The sequence below is a fragment of the Panthera onca genome, chromosome D1, assembly GCF_046562875.1.
Source record: "Panthera onca isolate mPanOnc1 chromosome D1, mPanOnc1 haplotype 2, whole genome shotgun sequence".
NCBI classification, from domain to species: domain Eukaryota; kingdom Metazoa; phylum Chordata; class Mammalia; order Carnivora; family Felidae; genus Panthera; species Panthera onca.
Genome location: NC_138348.1, coordinates 4,933,624 through 4,948,607, shown reverse-complemented (window position 1 = coordinate 4,948,607; position 14,984 = coordinate 4,933,624). Strand labels below are relative to the sequence as shown.

General features: G+C 62.7%; 1 protein-coding gene across 7 annotated transcripts; it reads left to right on the top strand.

The window, feature by feature from the left end:
• Positions 1-341: 341 nt before the first annotated feature.
• ALDH3B1 (aldehyde dehydrogenase 3 family member B1) lies at positions 342-13,977 on the top strand. Of its 7 annotated transcripts, none has more exons than XR_014135280.1 (11): positions 342-394; positions 2,302-2,464; positions 5,249-5,359; positions 5,470-5,590; positions 5,851-5,936; positions 6,432-6,513; positions 8,232-8,618; positions 9,006-9,172; positions 11,653-11,752; positions 11,938-12,000; positions 13,263-13,341. XR_014135280.1 is itself a non-coding variant. In XM_078433764.1 (11 exons), the coding sequence occupies exons 2-10, from the start codon at positions 2,303-2,305 to the stop codon at positions 13,125-13,127; spliced, it is 1,248 nt and encodes a 415-aa protein (XP_078289890.1). In that variant the 5' UTR covers positions 342-394; position 2,302; the 3' UTR covers positions 13,128-13,162; positions 13,263-13,373. The 7 variants fall into 7 exon arrangements, 5 of the variants coding, with proteins under 5 accessions (XP_078289890.1, XP_078289894.1, XP_078289897.1 ...); XM_078433764.1 differs by lacking the exon at positions 11,938-12,000 and adding an exon at positions 13,096-13,162 and having other exon boundaries at positions 13,263-13,373; XR_013550287.1 differs by lacking the exons at positions 11,938-12,000; positions 13,263-13,341 and adding an exon at positions 9,891-10,115 and having other exon boundaries at positions 11,653-11,741.
• The last annotated feature ends 1,007 nt before the right edge of the window (positions 13,978-14,984 follow it).

The following is a 14,984-nucleotide window of genomic DNA, read 5'->3' as shown; positions in this document are numbered from 1 at the left end:
GTCTCAGCCACCTCCTTACGGTCTCTGGGCCCAGGTATCCCTCTCATTGTGGGAGAGGACATTGCCCTCAGCAGGCTGTCATGGTGGTCAGATGAGTCACACAGGCACAGGAAATGTGATTCAGCGTCCTTACGAGCCTCCACAGCGTCAGATGTACCCCGGGGGTGAGGGGCGGGGCACGGGGGTGGGCTCAAGGACTCCAGCCCAGCCCGATACACGAACCCCCTCATCTGGGTGTCCTTTGTGAGCTCACAGGCCCAGGGTCCCGCAGATCCCAGGCAGAAGGTGGCCTGGGCTCCTTTGCACGCCTGGGTTGTGCCCAGCTTCCCATCCCCCAACAGGCACCCCTCGGTCCCTCAGTCCAGAGTGACCAACCTGCCGGGGACACTATCAGGTAAGTTGACCTCAGTGTTGCCAAGAGAGGCTGCTGGAATGTTCCATCCAGAGCTGCACCCCCACGGAGCTCCCTGCCCCTCACTTGCCCAGACCTGTGCCATTCTAGTTACTTGCCTTACATTTTTGTGGGTTCTTCACACGCTGTTATGAAAAGGCACGGCAGGGCGGGGGGGGGGGGGGGGGTGCTGTGCTTTGCCCTCGACATCCGTCAGCGGGGGTCCGAAGGTGTGAGCGAGACAGAGAAGGGAGTGGCGGAGGGTGGAGAGAAAGAAATGTTTGATAGGTACGTGGTAACCATAACCACTGCTGGCCTTTCTTGAGCGTCTACATGGCTTTATGCCATTTAGCCATCAGGACGGTGGCAAGTGCCATTATCGTCCCCACTTTACAGACAAGGAAATTGAGGCAGAGAGATGAGTTAGCTGCCCGGGGTCACAAGGCCAGTATGAGTCTCGGCCAGGGGACAAGCCCGGATGGCAGGCAGGGCTCTCGGCTCCTGGGTCTTGGCACAGGCCAAGATGGAGGGCGGGGTCTGGGGGGCAAGGCCGAGACCGAGAGGGGCTCTGAGAATGTCCCCTTTCTGCTACACTGTCACCCTCTCTGGGGGCCATGGGGCCTGCCTTGTGCCCCAGGCAACTGCTCAGTTAATCTCAATCAGAGCAGGAGGCCTGTGGGGTCAGTCTGGCCCCCATCATGCCTAGGGCTCCAGCCAGGCTCTCAGCACAGAACACCCTATGGGCTGGGCCATCCAATTGGCTGGAGCAGGCTCGGCTCTCAGGACTATGGAGCATTCCAGAAAACCGAGGGCCGTGGGGTAGCCCCTTAACCGTAGCTGGCAGCCTTGGGTGCATGGATGTCCAGCCCTGGGCTCAGAACTGGACAGCACGGTCTCATCCTTGAGAAGCACCGTGTCAGCTGGCGGGCGCTCCCGTGACCCCCTAACAGATGAGGAGATTGGGGCACTGGGACCAAACTCAGGGAGGCAGGCAGAGAGGGGCGGGGGGGCAGAGAGGGTGAAACCCACTCCTTGTGTGAAGGAATAATCAGGGCAGGCTGCCTAGAGGAGGCATTAGCCAAGCTGAGACCTGAAGGGAAGCGAGTCAGAGCGGGCAGGCGGAAAGGGTCCCCACGGGTCCTTGGCACCAGGGCAAGAAGTGAGTGCGTCACCGTGTTCCTCCGATGAGCTCCGAGTAAACAGGCGGGGGCCCGGGGGACTGTGGCTGTCACTCAGGGCAGCGTCACTGCCCCTCAGCCCTTGCGCCCCACTGTTCTCTGCTCTTCCATCCCTGGCACCGGGGACGGGGCACAGAAGTGGCCACTGCCCAGGTCACTCAGCCCCCTGAGCCACCACCAGCCAGCCTGGCCTCCCCAGGCTAGGAGCCGGAGGGGACAGTGTATTCTGTGTCTGGACCGTCCCACAGGGATGGCCACGGTGGCTGTTGGTGGACCGTCCCTCTACTTACCAAACTCCTCCTGGTTACTCTGTGCAGGCCTGGCAGGGACGAGGGCTGTCCCATCTCCCCGAGGGGCACCAGGGTAGGGCGGGTCGTGGCCTGGGGGCAGGAGAAAGCGGGGTCCCCTGGCTGCCTGCCTACCCTTAGCGGCAGTGGGGTGGCTGTTCCCGAGCCCACGCCCCGTCCTGCACCTCAAGGTCCGGGGCTCTCCTGCCCCCTGGCCAAAGGGAGGGGACTGTGAGCCTGTTGGGGTGCGTGACTGTACGCGTGTACATGTGAGTGTGCCCCGCGTGGTGTGCGTGTGCGCGCGGGGGCAGCCCGGGCCCTCTGGGGCTACACGTGTGTCCCTGCGGGAGTGTCCTGAGCCCTGGTGGCTGCGGCCAGGGCCGGGGGCGGGGGGACTGGCCGTGAGGGTGGGGGAGCCCCGGCCCACGCCGCCCCCTCCCTGCAGGATGGACCCCTTCGCGGACACGCTGAGGCGGCTGCGGGAGGCCTTCAGCGCAGGGCGGACGCGGCCGGCCGAGTTCCGGGCGGCGCAGCTCAGGGGCCTGGGCCGCTTCCTGCAGGAACACAAGCAGCTCCTGCACGAGGCGCTGGCGCAGGACCTGCACAAGGTGAGGGGGGGCGGGGCAGGGGTGAGGGGGCAGGACTGGGGGGAGCAGGGATGGAGGGGCAAGGATGGGAAGGGGGGGCAGGGCCGGGGGAGCAGGGGAGGGGCAAGGATGGGAAGGGGGGGCGGGGCCGGGGGAGCAGGGACGGGGGTCAAGGATGGGAAGGGGGGGCAGGGCCGGGGGAGCAGGGACGGGGGGCAAGGATGGGAAGGGGGGCGGGGCTGGGGGGCAAGGATGGGAAGGGGGGCGGGGCTGGGGGGCAAGGATGGGAAGGGGGGGCAGGGCTGGGGGAGCAGGGATGGGGGGCAAAGATGGGAAGGGGGAGCAGGGATGGGGGGCAAGTATGGGAACGGGGGCGGGGCTGGGGGGCAAGGATGGGAAGGGGGGCGGGGCTGGGGGGGCAGGGCTGGGGAGGCCAGGATAAATGGGAGGGGACAGTGGCATCCTCTAGGCCCCCAGGAACGGAAACTAAAAGCCCATCAAGCCCCACCCCCTTCCCTGTGCCTGGAGGGCCTCTTCTGCAGGGCCATCTGCTCATTTCTTCACCCACTCCACAACTATTTACTGAGGACCTATTACGTGCCAGGTACACCGTTCTAGGCTCTGGGGGTACAACAGGGTAAAAAACAAAGTCCCTGTGCCCAGGGAGCTGGCCTGCTAGAGGGAGGCACAGAACAATAAATAGATAATTGTATAGCCTGTTGGATGGAGAGACCCTCCCGGGGCGAAGGGGGCGGGAGAGGACCAGGATCAGGGTGCTGTCTTATATGTGGAGGTCAGGAGGTCAGGGACAGTTCCCCCAAGACGATGGCGCTTGAGCAGAGACATGGAGAATAGTGCCTCACGGCACCCGGGGTCATGGACAAGGGCACCCCCGTCCTTTGGGGACAGCAAAGTGTGGCCACAAGGACTCATGTTGAGGGTGTGGCCTGGCGATGCCTGTTCCGTTTCTCAGTGTCCCCAACCTGCCATTAACCAGGATGCTCTGTGACTGTAGCCAGGTGAGGCCCAGGCTTCCTTGTCGGCCATTTCTGGAATCATCCGTCTCTCGGTGAAACCAGCGTGCCAGATCACACCCCTCCTGGTGTGCCCTTGCCTGAGGGGCCCAGCTTTGCCTTCTGTGGGAAGTGTCCCACTCCCTGGGCCTGGTCCAGGATGGAGGGGCTTACATCTCCCACCCCCAGTGAGCCTTAGCCACCGCCCACCTGCTGGCCTGGCCTGGCCTGGCCTGGCCGCCTCTGTGAGACCTGACCTGTCTATCTGGTCCCTTTTCTCCCTTGGGCTCAGATTTTACCTACTGCCTCTCATTCCAACTCCTCAAGGCTCCAGGAGCACAGAAAATCAATCCTGTCCCTGACCCTTCTGGCAGAAGCATCTGCCCTGCCTTCCCTGAACGAATTCTCTCATTTCACCCCCAACAGTCCTTCCAGGTAGGGACAGTCACCCCCAGTCATCCCCACAGGAGGCTCAGAGAGGGCACGGTCTTGCCTCAGGGCACACAGCCCTGGATGAAAAGAGCCTCCTCTTCCAAAGTTCAGCTGGGTCCAGACTGCTCATAAACTGGTCCAAACCTCACTCAGGTCAAGGGCAACCTTGCTGGCAGGAACGTGAGCTTTGGACACAGGCTTAGCGGAAGGCATGCCTGAACCAGGCTCAGCTCCTAGAAGTGCTGGTGTATGTGGTTCTTTTCCCCAAGGTCCCGGCTCCCTCTTCCTCAAGGCTCAGCTCTGGCCCTGGCCTTGCCCCTGGCTCGTTGAGTGACCCTGGACAGGCTTCAGCTCACTCTCTGGACTGTCCTGGCACACCTCAGGCTCGCCCCTCTCGATTCTAGCGGGGGAGAGCTTGCACTGTAACAGCCGAGTCTCGGGCATCAGGACAGCCTGACTCTGTATCCCAGGCCTGGGCCTCCAGCTCCTGTAGCCCTCGGCTGGGTCTCTTCTCCGCGGCAGGAGTGGAACAGACATGCCCACAGGCAGAAATCAGGATAACAATCCCCCTATTGATTTTTGCCTCTCTCTCACTCCTGCCCTGTCCCCTGGGCTGTGGGAACTATCCACAATTACCCAGGGACATCTGTCCCCGGTGTTCCCCTGCAGACTGATAGCCACACGGCAGGCCACAGCACGACCACACCGACAGTTGAATTAGATCTTGTCCCTGCTCTGCTCGACAGTCCTCGCCCCCGTTGCCTGGGCCCATCACCTCACCCACTCTGCTCTTTGTTTAGCAGGAACATAGCCAGCCTACACCCGCCTCAGGGCCTTTGCACATGCTGTGCCCTTTGCCTGGAAGATTCTGCCTCCAGGTATCCTTGGGCTCCCTTCCTCCCTATCTTTGCTGCTCAAATGTCCCCGCATCTCCGAGGCCAGCGCTGACTATCTGGTATAAAGCAAAGCAAACACACATACACGCGCACACAAGCACACACACTTATGCACTCGCACACGCACGCTCGTGCACAGCGCCCCCCCACACACACACCTATGCTCCAGCAGTCTCTCCCTCTTACCGTGTTTCACCTTCCCTTGCTCTTGTCACATCAGTGTTCTCCCTAACATGTTGGCTGTTCCTCTACAACATCGGCTCTGTCCGAGTCATCAGGCTGTCCGTGCATTCGGTCACGGCTGCGCTCCTGGCACAGGAGGGGCCCCTGAGCACTGTAAGCATTCACCACCCACTGAGTGGATGAATGAACGAGCAAATAGGAGGGCTTGCTTGGAGGAGGCTGTGCCCGCCACAGGGCTCTGGCCACCTGCCAACGCTGGTCGCCTGGCCTCTCCCCCGCAGTCAGCCTTCGAGTCGGAAGTGTCTGAGATCAGCATCACCCAGAGTGAGATCAACTTGGCCCTCAGGAATCTGAGGGCCTGGATGAAGGATGAGAAAGTGCCCAAGAATCTGGTGAGCCAGCCTGGGGGTCAGGGCGGGCAGGCAGCCAGGTGGAGGGCGGCACAGAGCGGCTGGGGGGTCTCTACGCCTTGTCACTCACCACCATGCTGGCGGGGGCCCAGGCCACGCAGCTGGACTCGGCCTTCATCCGGAAGGAGCCCTTCGGCCTGGTGCTTGTCATCGCCCCCTGGAACTACCCTGTGAACCTGACCCTCGTGCCCCTGGTGGGCGCCCTTGCCGCAGGTGAGAGCAGTTTCCACCTTCCCGCTGCCGCCGTCCCCGCCCTCGGGCCTCACGGTGGCCCACAGAGCCAGTGAGCAGGGAGCCGGCAATAATTGGCTAAGAAAACCTGCTTCCCACCTGGCCCACCATGCCCGGGCTGTGGGGCCTTGGGCCCCTCGGTCACCTCTCCAAGCCAGGTTCTTCAACTGAAAGGAGAGTGAGGCGGGACGGGAGGGGCCACCCCTCTCCCAGCGCTCCCCCTGCCCTGCCCTGGCCTGCAGGGAACTGCGTGGTGCTGAAGCCATCGGAGTTCAGCAGGAGCACCGAGAAGGTCCTGGCTGAGGTGCTGCCCCGATACCTGGACCAGGTGAGCCGGGCAGGGAGGGGACCGAGCAGCTACCCTTGGGCTGAACAGGGCCAGGCAGGCCCCCTCGGGCAGGACCCGAGTTCCACCCTCAATCCTGCCTCCCCTGGGTTGCGTGGCCATGGCCGGGTCACCACCCCTCAGCCTCTTTCCCTCTGGGTGAAGCAGAGGGGTGGGGATCACAGCTGTGCTCTGAGGGGCCTGTCCCCTGGGGACTCCCATCTGTCATCTGGTCACCCCTGCTTGCCACGCCCCAGCCTCCGCTCCCCCAAACCCCAGCCAGGCTCTTAACCACGCGCCTGTGGGGCTGCGACTGGCAGGTGCCCAGTGTCCCCGGGCAGCTCCCTGCTCCCACCTTGGTCCCACCAGGTCCACCTAGAGCCCTGGCAACTGGGGGGTCAGGCCAGGCAAAGGGGGGCGGCCCCACGCAGGCAGGCCAGCCTCTGGGTTCTCCGGGCTGGGGTCCCAGAGGGATCCCTCTGCCATCCTGTCCTACAGAGCTGCTTTGCCGTGGTGCTGGGCGGGCCCCAGGAGATGGGGCAGTTGCTGGAGCACAAGTTCGACTACATCTTCTTCACGGGTGAGGCTGACCCCCCGGGACCGTTGGAGGGCTGGGTCCTATCCCCTGGCGCAGGCCCCTTCACTGGTCACAATGTCACAGAGGACAGCATCTGTCCCTGCTGAGCTCTCATTGTGCCCCCACGACCTTCTGTACCACCCACTGGCCTCAGGACCTTGTACGTGTGACCCCACCAACCCAGAGGCCTTGTGGAGGGCCGGACAGGTGAGGGATTGGAGGCCAAGGTGACAAAGAAATGAGGCCCCCAGCCTGGGTCACCCCCTGGGGCCAGGATCGGGGAAGGCTGGATTTTCCTTCCAGGCCCTCTGAATTGTTCTCAGAGGTCACTTGTCATCTCCCTGGCATGTGTCCACGAGGCCCAGGCACCACCTGGCTTCAAGCGGCCAGGAGGGAGTTTCTCTGAGTGAAAGAGCCGAGGAGGCAGGTAGGTGGCAGTCTCACCTGGCCAAGGTTCTGGAAGAGAGGGAATCTTGCTCACTGGCCTCCTGCCTTGCACCCTTTGTCCACATCAGAGCAGGGAGAGCGCTGTCTCTGCCTTTTTGCCCTCCCCCCGCCCCCAGACCCTGCCACAAGCCCAGGACAGGGCCCAGAGGCCCCCTGCCTTGGCAGTCAGGGAGGGTGACTATAGAAGCAGGGGGCAGGGTCCTCAGATGGTCCTACAGATTCCTAGTGAGGGGGAGAAGACAGCCGGGAGGAGGCGGTCCACCTTCTAGCATCCCAGCCGCGGCTCGGCGGGTTTTGGGCCTTGGGCCCCCGTGACTGCGGCCAGGAACCTGGGCAGCTTGTGCAGGGGCCGGCAGACTGACCCGGATATACTCTGCCACAACCTCCCGGCTTCTCCGGGCCTTTCCTTATCTGACGATGGTCACAGGTCTGTCTCCAGGACACATGAACTCATGGGAGCCTTTGTCACGGCACATGGCCTGGGGAATGTGTTGTTCACTTGCTCACTGCATTCTGAGAGAGCGTGCCCTGTCCAGACTCTGTCACGTCATAACGAGGGCACAGGGGACAGAGAGAGGAACAGCATCTCTTGGAAGGGCCCGTGACAGGAAGCTCGTCGGGGTTCAACAGACAGGGAGGACCTCACAGGAAGGCCTCCCAGACAAGGAGATGGTTTTGAAAGACAGGAGGACCTGAAGGAGGAATGGGGGGGTGGGGGGGGAGGTGGGTGGAGGGGACTGTGAGGCCCTGCAGGTCAAGCCAGAGGAGAGAGGAGGGGACAAGCAGGTGGCCACTTCGGCCAAGAGTCAGGAGCGGAGGGAAGGGTGGGTGGTGAGGGGGGCAGGACGGCCATGTTGGTCAGAGAGGGAGACCCGGGCGCCGGCCCCTGGAGCTGGAGTCTGGTCTCGGGCCAGAGCAGTCAGAGTCAGTGCTGGAGGAGCCTGGGGAGGTGGGGAGGGGTGCAGGGCGGCGTGGAAGCAAGAGGCACTGGCAGGGTGAGCCTGGGACCAGAAGCAGGGCAAGGGGCGCCTGGATTGCTGACCGGGCAGCTCGGGAGAGGGAGCAGGGGCCTGGCTGGCTGCCCCGTGCAGAGCCCTGCACAGACTCCACGGAGACCCTGCGTTGTTCGGGCTGGTCTGGCGGAGGACGTGAGCAGGGTCCTGGTGCAGCTCTCCGGGGAGTGGGCCCTCCTCGAGGGGTCCCGATCCCCAGGCTGAGGCCGTCCCGCCTGGCCGAGGTGACTGAGGGCCACTCTGGTTTCTTTCCACCACCAGGGAGCCCTCGGGTGGGCAGGATCGTCATGTCTGCCGCCGCCAAGCACCTGACGCCCGTCACGCTGGAGCTGGGGGGCAAGAACCCCTGCTACGTGGACGACGACTGTGACCCCCAGACCGTGGCCAACCGCCTGGCCTGGTTCCGCTACTTCAACACCGGCCAGACCTGCGTGGCCCCCGACTACGTCCTGTGCAGCCCTGACACGCAGGAGCGGCTGCTGCCCGCCCTGCAGAGCGCCATCACCCGCTTCTACGGCGAGGACCCCCGGAGCTCCCCGAACCTGGGCCGCATCATCAGCGACAAGCACTTCCAGCGGCTCCGAGGCCTGCTGGGCTGTGGCCGCGTGGCCATTGGCGGCCAGAGCGACGAGAGCGAGCGCTACATCGGTGAGCCTGCCGTCCTGCCACGACCCCCGTGGGAAGACCCGTCCATGATGCGGATCCTGCCTGGGTCATGAGTCTGGGCCGCGAGGCTCCCACCTGGGCCGCGAGTCTGAGCCGCGAGTCTGGGCCCCAAGGCTCCCACCTGGGCCATGAGTCTGGGCTGTGAGTCTGGGCCCCAAGGCTCCCACGGCTGCACTGGCCGCGTCCAGCCTGGACCCTGGCTCTGGGAAGACTGTTGGGAGACGCGGGCATCCGCCTCAGCCCCGGCCAGGCTGGAGAACCCCTCACGGTCCTTCCTGGGGGCCGTGGGGACACTGTCTTCCCCAGAAGGTCCCTGAGCCCTGCCCGAGGCCCCCCTCCCCAGGGCTGAGCCGCCCCCTGTGCCCGCAGCCCCCACGGTGCTGGTGGACGTGGAGGAGACGGAACCCGTGATGCAGGAGGAGATCTTCGGACCCATCCTGCCCATCGTGAACGTGAGGAGCCTGGACGAGGCCATCGACTTCATCAACCGTCGGGAGAAGCCCTTGGCCCTGTACGCCTTCTCCAACAGCAAACAGGTGGGGGCTCGGGTGGGGCTGGGTAGGGGTCGGACAGAGATAGAGACAGAGGCCAGGAGCGGATGGTGGGGTGGTTGCAGCAGAGGGGAGGTGGCTCTAGGACAGGAGTGGACCAAAGGGACTGCAGGGTGAGGGGTCCTGTTTCTCTGGGACAGTCAGACCTCCTCTCCCTCCCATCTAAGCCACCGTCTCCTGGGCCTTTAGAGAGCAGCCCCCAGAACCTCCCCCCGGGGTTGTGTCCCTGCTCTATCAGTCCCCACCTCGGTCTTCCTCATTATCTGGGCTGGTGGACAAGGGTCCCCTTCCAGCACCTGGCTCATCGAAGGCACACGTGGCATGGGGTGGAATGACAGTGGAGGGTGACGGACCAGACGACACAGGCAGGACAATGAGCCCCCGCCCCCCGACCGGCTCACCCGCTGTGGGCAGCCTGGGAGCCTCCAGGGCACTGGGTGGGCGTCCTCAGTTCGAGGCCCACCTTCCCCTCTCGCCCAGCTCCCACGAGATCCCTCGTAGGTTGGACAGGATTTTTTTTCAGTAAACTTTTTACTTTGGAGTAATTTTAGATCTACAGAAGATAAAAGCCAGTCCCGGGAGTCCCACTATATCCCACAACCAGTCGTCCTTACTTAAGGGCCCGTGTGTTGGTCCAAACTAAGTAGCTGAGGCTGGTCAGTTACTGTTAACTCTACTTCATATTTGATACGGATTTTGCCAGCTTTCTTTCCAGCCTCAAGATCCAAGCTAGGGTCCCACGTTGCATTCAGCTGTCATGGCTCCTCTGGCCCGTGACCATCTCTCAGCTTGAGAGCTACTGGCAAGGTCTCCGGCACACCGTCCCCACTTTCAGCGGTCTGTGGTATTGCCCATGAGAGAATTACCCCGGAAGCAAGGGCTGGCCTCTGACGTCCTATCAGGGATCCGCAGGATCCACACGTCGCGGGTGAGGTTAACCTTCACCACTTGGCCGAGGTCTTGTCCGCCAGGGGTCTCCACCAAGAGAACTTCCTCCTTGGGAACGGTCACTAGCCCCCCCTTCCACGGGAGGGGGGTGGTTCAGCTCCACCTGCTGGAGGGGAATCTGTGCACAGATCACCCGGAATCTGTCAGAAAGGTTTTGCTCTGGAACCACTTCTTTGTATCAGCGTGGACTTGCTCGTATCTGCTTTATCCTCTGGGTTACAAGGCAACACCTGGCTTGTTTCCTTGCTCAAGCTGTCCTGCCCTGGGCAGTGGGAGCTGCTATGTCCCTCAGACATCCAGCCCTCCATTCATCGAGTCACCCTTCTGTCTTCGGACCATTTCCTTCCTTTCAGGGTCTACAAGGTGCTTTGGCTCATCCTGTATTTCCCTCGCCCAGCCCTAGAATCAGCCATTCCTCGAAGGAGCCTTGCTTTACCTGGATGGGATTAACTTTAGTGGGGCGCCTGGGTGGCTCAGTCAGTTAAGCATCCAACTTCGGCTCAGGTCATAATCTCACGGTTCGTGAGTTCGAGCCCCGCATCGGGTGAGCTCAAGCCCCGCTCTGGGCTCCAAACTCTCTCTGCACCTCGTGGGATTCTCTGTCTCTGCCCCTGGCTCACTCGCACGTGCTCACTCTCAATAAATAAAATAACGTAAAACATAAAATTAAAAGACTGAACTTTAGAAAATGCAATCCGGGTTTTCCGGAAGGGGGTTGTCTGGCAGAGTGACTTTCAAGCTTTTCTGAAGGCCTGGCACTGCCTGGGAGACAGAGAATCACACCTATGAGGCTTGGCTGCCCCCGTGACTTGCCCCTACTCCCCGAGAAGCACCATGACACTCCTGTCCCATCTTTTGTCGCGATTGCTGCTGGCCTCCACGTGATTCCTGAGCCCCTGATGGGGGGGTTCACTCTACCCACCGTCCAGACAAGCCATTAGCTCAGGATCACGTGTTGAAGCTAAATACAGCCAAGTTTTCGGCAACGACTATTTAGCGTTTACTAATCTTCTTTCCCTCTCGTTCTTCAAATACACCTATAGGTTAAAGAGAAAAGATCTTCCTGAAGTCACGCAAGGGCCAAGTTAATGTTTTTAAAATACCAATCTGGCTGTGTCGCCCTGGGTCAATGTCCTCCCTGTGCCGCACACCGCGTGGGCCAGTCCCTGGGTCTCTGCACCTGTCCCTCCCTCTGCCTGGGGGGCCCCCTTTCCCCCTGAGATGCCACAGGTGCAGCTCATCCCTCCTCTGGGACGCCTCCCTGACGACCTGGCGTTTCACCCTGAACTCTCCGTGTCCCCAGACGACCGCTGGGCTTCCCGCCTCCCTCTCGGCTCTAAGCCTGGATCCCCAGCAGGGGCCACACGGAGCAGATGCTCAGGAAACACGTCCCGAGTTGGGGGCTCAGTGTCGGCTGCCACTCGACCACACCCCTCTGCAGCTCACACGGTGGCCAGACTCTTCCTGGTGGCCTCTTGCTGCCCAGCCACGGGGCCTCATCGCTGCTTCCCTTGCAGGTGGTCAAGCGAGTGCTGGCCCAGACCAGCAGTGGGAGCTTCTGTGGGAACGACGGCTTCATGCACTTGACCCTCGCCAGCCTGCCTTTTGGAGGAGTGGGTAGGTAGCCGGCACGGCCCCGCCTTCCCTAGCTGTTGCCGGACCGAGGGGCATCCCGACATCTCCATCCTGAAGAAACCTTCCAGACTTGTCCCTGCATGTACACGTGTGGGTGGGCCCACGGAGACACAATCCAGGGTTCTCAGCCCCACTGTGGTGGCTGGCCCTGCCCTTCTCACCAACAGCACGGCTCTGAATCTGCCTACCAGCTCACGCGGGGCAACCTCGTGTGTCCCCTTCATGCCACGGTGAGGCTATCAACTGCCCCTTTAACCCTTCCTGTGTCCCCTCAGTCCAGCACTCGGTATGTCACCCCCTCCCCCAGGAGACAGGGGCTGTTCCCTGCCCGAGGGAAGCCGGGTGAGCGGGGATCCCCGGCCCCGGCAGCCCCCATTCCCACTGCAAAGTTCTGGCCTCCGAGGCAGGAAACCTTAGGGCTGGTCCCAGCGAGCCCACTGGCCGTGTGACCTGGGGCAACCACATCCCCTTTCTGAGCCCACCTCCTCCTCAGTGGACTGGGAGGGCCAGACACTGACCCCGGCACCTGTCTACACTAGGCACCTGGGCAAATGACCCAGGGCCTGGCAAGCTGTCCGGGCGGGTGTGGAAACTCCCTGGGAGCGGCCGGTGCCACAGGAGCACACAGCGGGCCGAGGGCCAACACCGTGGCTGCGTGGCCTCCCCCCGCCACCCCGTCCTGGAGCCCCGACCTAGCCCGCCCGTCTCCAGTCCCAGCCCCTCCTCCCCAGGGAAGTGGGGCGGTCTGTCTGGGGGCGAATCTGATCCTGTTACTCCCCCCAGGATTGAGCAAGGCCCTGACTCACAGCTTCCGGAGGCCCAGCTCTTCCCGGCTTGGCAACGGGGTCCTGCTCCCACCTCCTCTCCCTGCTGCCCCAGCCACACTGAGCCCTGCCCAGGCCACCCACCTCCAAGGCTGGGTTGTCCCCAAGCCTGGGCCCCTCTTGCCCACACCGAGCCCTGCCTCTTCATCTGGTCAACTGTACGTCCCTCAGACCTCACTCCCGCCAGGAAGCCCTCCCTCACTGCCCCCACCCCACCCATCCTGGGTCTCCCGGACTTGCGGTGCCGAAGCCTGGTCCTTGACTGCCTCCCCACCTGGATACTTCAGACTCCTAACACACCCCAGGACTTACTTCGTCCACGGGCCTGAACACCCGCCCGACCCCCACAGCTCTAGGAGGTGGGTGCCCCGGTCACCCGATGTCACATGCAAGGAGACCGAGGCAAAGTCCAAGGTGACAGAACTGATTCAGAGCAGGGATCGACTCTGGGCAGTCATTCCAGAATCCACACCTTTGACCAGTCTACCTATCTTGCCACAGCCTCTGGTGAGCTGCTGCAGGCTCGGGGCTAGGCCCATTTTACACATGGGGAAACTGAGGCTCGGAGGTGAGGTCATACTGTGCGTGACTGGCAGAGCCCAGGTCTGTCTGACACCCCTCGGCTGGCCAGGGAGGGGCTGACTGCTGTCTCCCATGCCCCTGTACAGGTGCCAGCGGGATGGGCAGCTACCACGGCAAGTTCTCCTTTGACACCTTCTCCCACCACCGCGCCTGCCTGCTGCGCTGCCCCGGGATGGAGAAGATCTACTCCATCCGCTACCCGCCCTACTCACCTCGCAAGCTGAGGGTGCTGCTGATGGCCATGGAGGCCCGTGGCTGCAGCTGCACCTTGCTCTGAGCCCGCCTCGGGCACTGGGGTGTCCCTCCAACTCTCATCTGAGTCTGCTGCCCCTGCCACCTGCAGCTCCTGGAGATGTGGCCTGGGCTCCACACACAAGGAGGAAAAGACCACAGCCCGGACCGGCCTTGCCCTCCTCCCTCCCGGGGCCTTCTCCTCCAGCCCTCAGCCTCCTCCCTTGGCCGCCCCCCAGCTAGGACGGGCCACGGTGAGAGAGCATGGGAAACAAGGCAGTAACCTGCCCTCTCCCACCTCCGATGTAGCCACCTGTGTCCTGGGAGAGGCCGGCAGACAGGGATGCCTCTGAGTCACCCCCCTTCCTGTGAAGGGTGCAGAAGGGGCCCTGGAGTCTGGCCCAGGCCACACCGCAGACCTGCAGTGGCCCAGGCCCTGGGTAAAAAATCTTTGCCCTCCCTCCCTGAGTTTGTTTTTCTATCTGCACAGTGGAGGTGATGTCTTGGCACCTTTGGAGATCGTCATGAGGATTCGATTTTGCAGTTTAATAAATGAATTGTTGACCCCAAGCTCCCGGCATCCTGTCTCCTCCTTTGCGTGGGGTCAGTCTGTCTCCCCTCAGGCCCCTTGGGAGTTCTGAGCAGTCTCATCCCCCGGGACTGGGTGTCTTCCCCTCGCCACATCCCACATCGGACTCACCCTCTTCCCTGTCCTGCTCACCCTCCCGGGCCCTGACGCCATGAAACGGGTCCCTCATCCGCTCACCCACCAAACTAAACCCTGGGGGATCCCTGCTCACCTCCCAAGTCCCATCTTTGAGAAAAGTCCTGAGGGTTGTATCATGCTGTAGAACCTGCCAATCCACACACGGAACACCAGGCCCGGGGCCATCTGTCACCTCCCCGTTCTCCGTGGGCCCGACCTCAGGGCACCCGAGGATCTTCCCAGGCTGGACCGTTCCACCCCTCAGCCTGAGTCCCTTCAGTGGCCCGCCGAGTCAGGACCCACACGAGTCCTTGGGGGGCTCCGCCAGGGCCCTGTGCCCCCACACCCGGCGTGCTCCTTTTCAAGAGGACTTCTGCGCGCACGTGGGCACGCCTGCCCTGCCCTTGGACTGCCCTGTTCCTCCTCGCGGACAGCCTGGACATCCCATCATTCAAGAAGCCTTCCATGACCACCTCCCAATTCTCCCCAAAACACAGAGGCGGTCCCAAGGGCCTTCTCGGTGCCCGCAACCTCCGGGGGCCCTCTACCAATCAATCCACTGGGAGGAAACAGGTTTGGTGGCTGTTGAGGGACAAGGATCCCGAGTCACACAGATCCAGGTGGGATTCAGGCGGCCGCACTTTGCAGCCCGTGCCTCATTTCCCCGGCTGTTAAGGCGAGAATAATCCTCCATACAGAGCTCCTGGGTAAAGGTTTAGCGCCGAGCAGGCACGGCTCCCGCGGAATCACTGCCGGCCGCAATTCTCAGCACCGTTATCACACACAACCCGCTGCGGTGAGCTGCCGGCCTCCAGCACGGGGCGCCGGGTCCGACCCGGAGCCACTTCCTAAGCCACGCCCCGGATGTCCC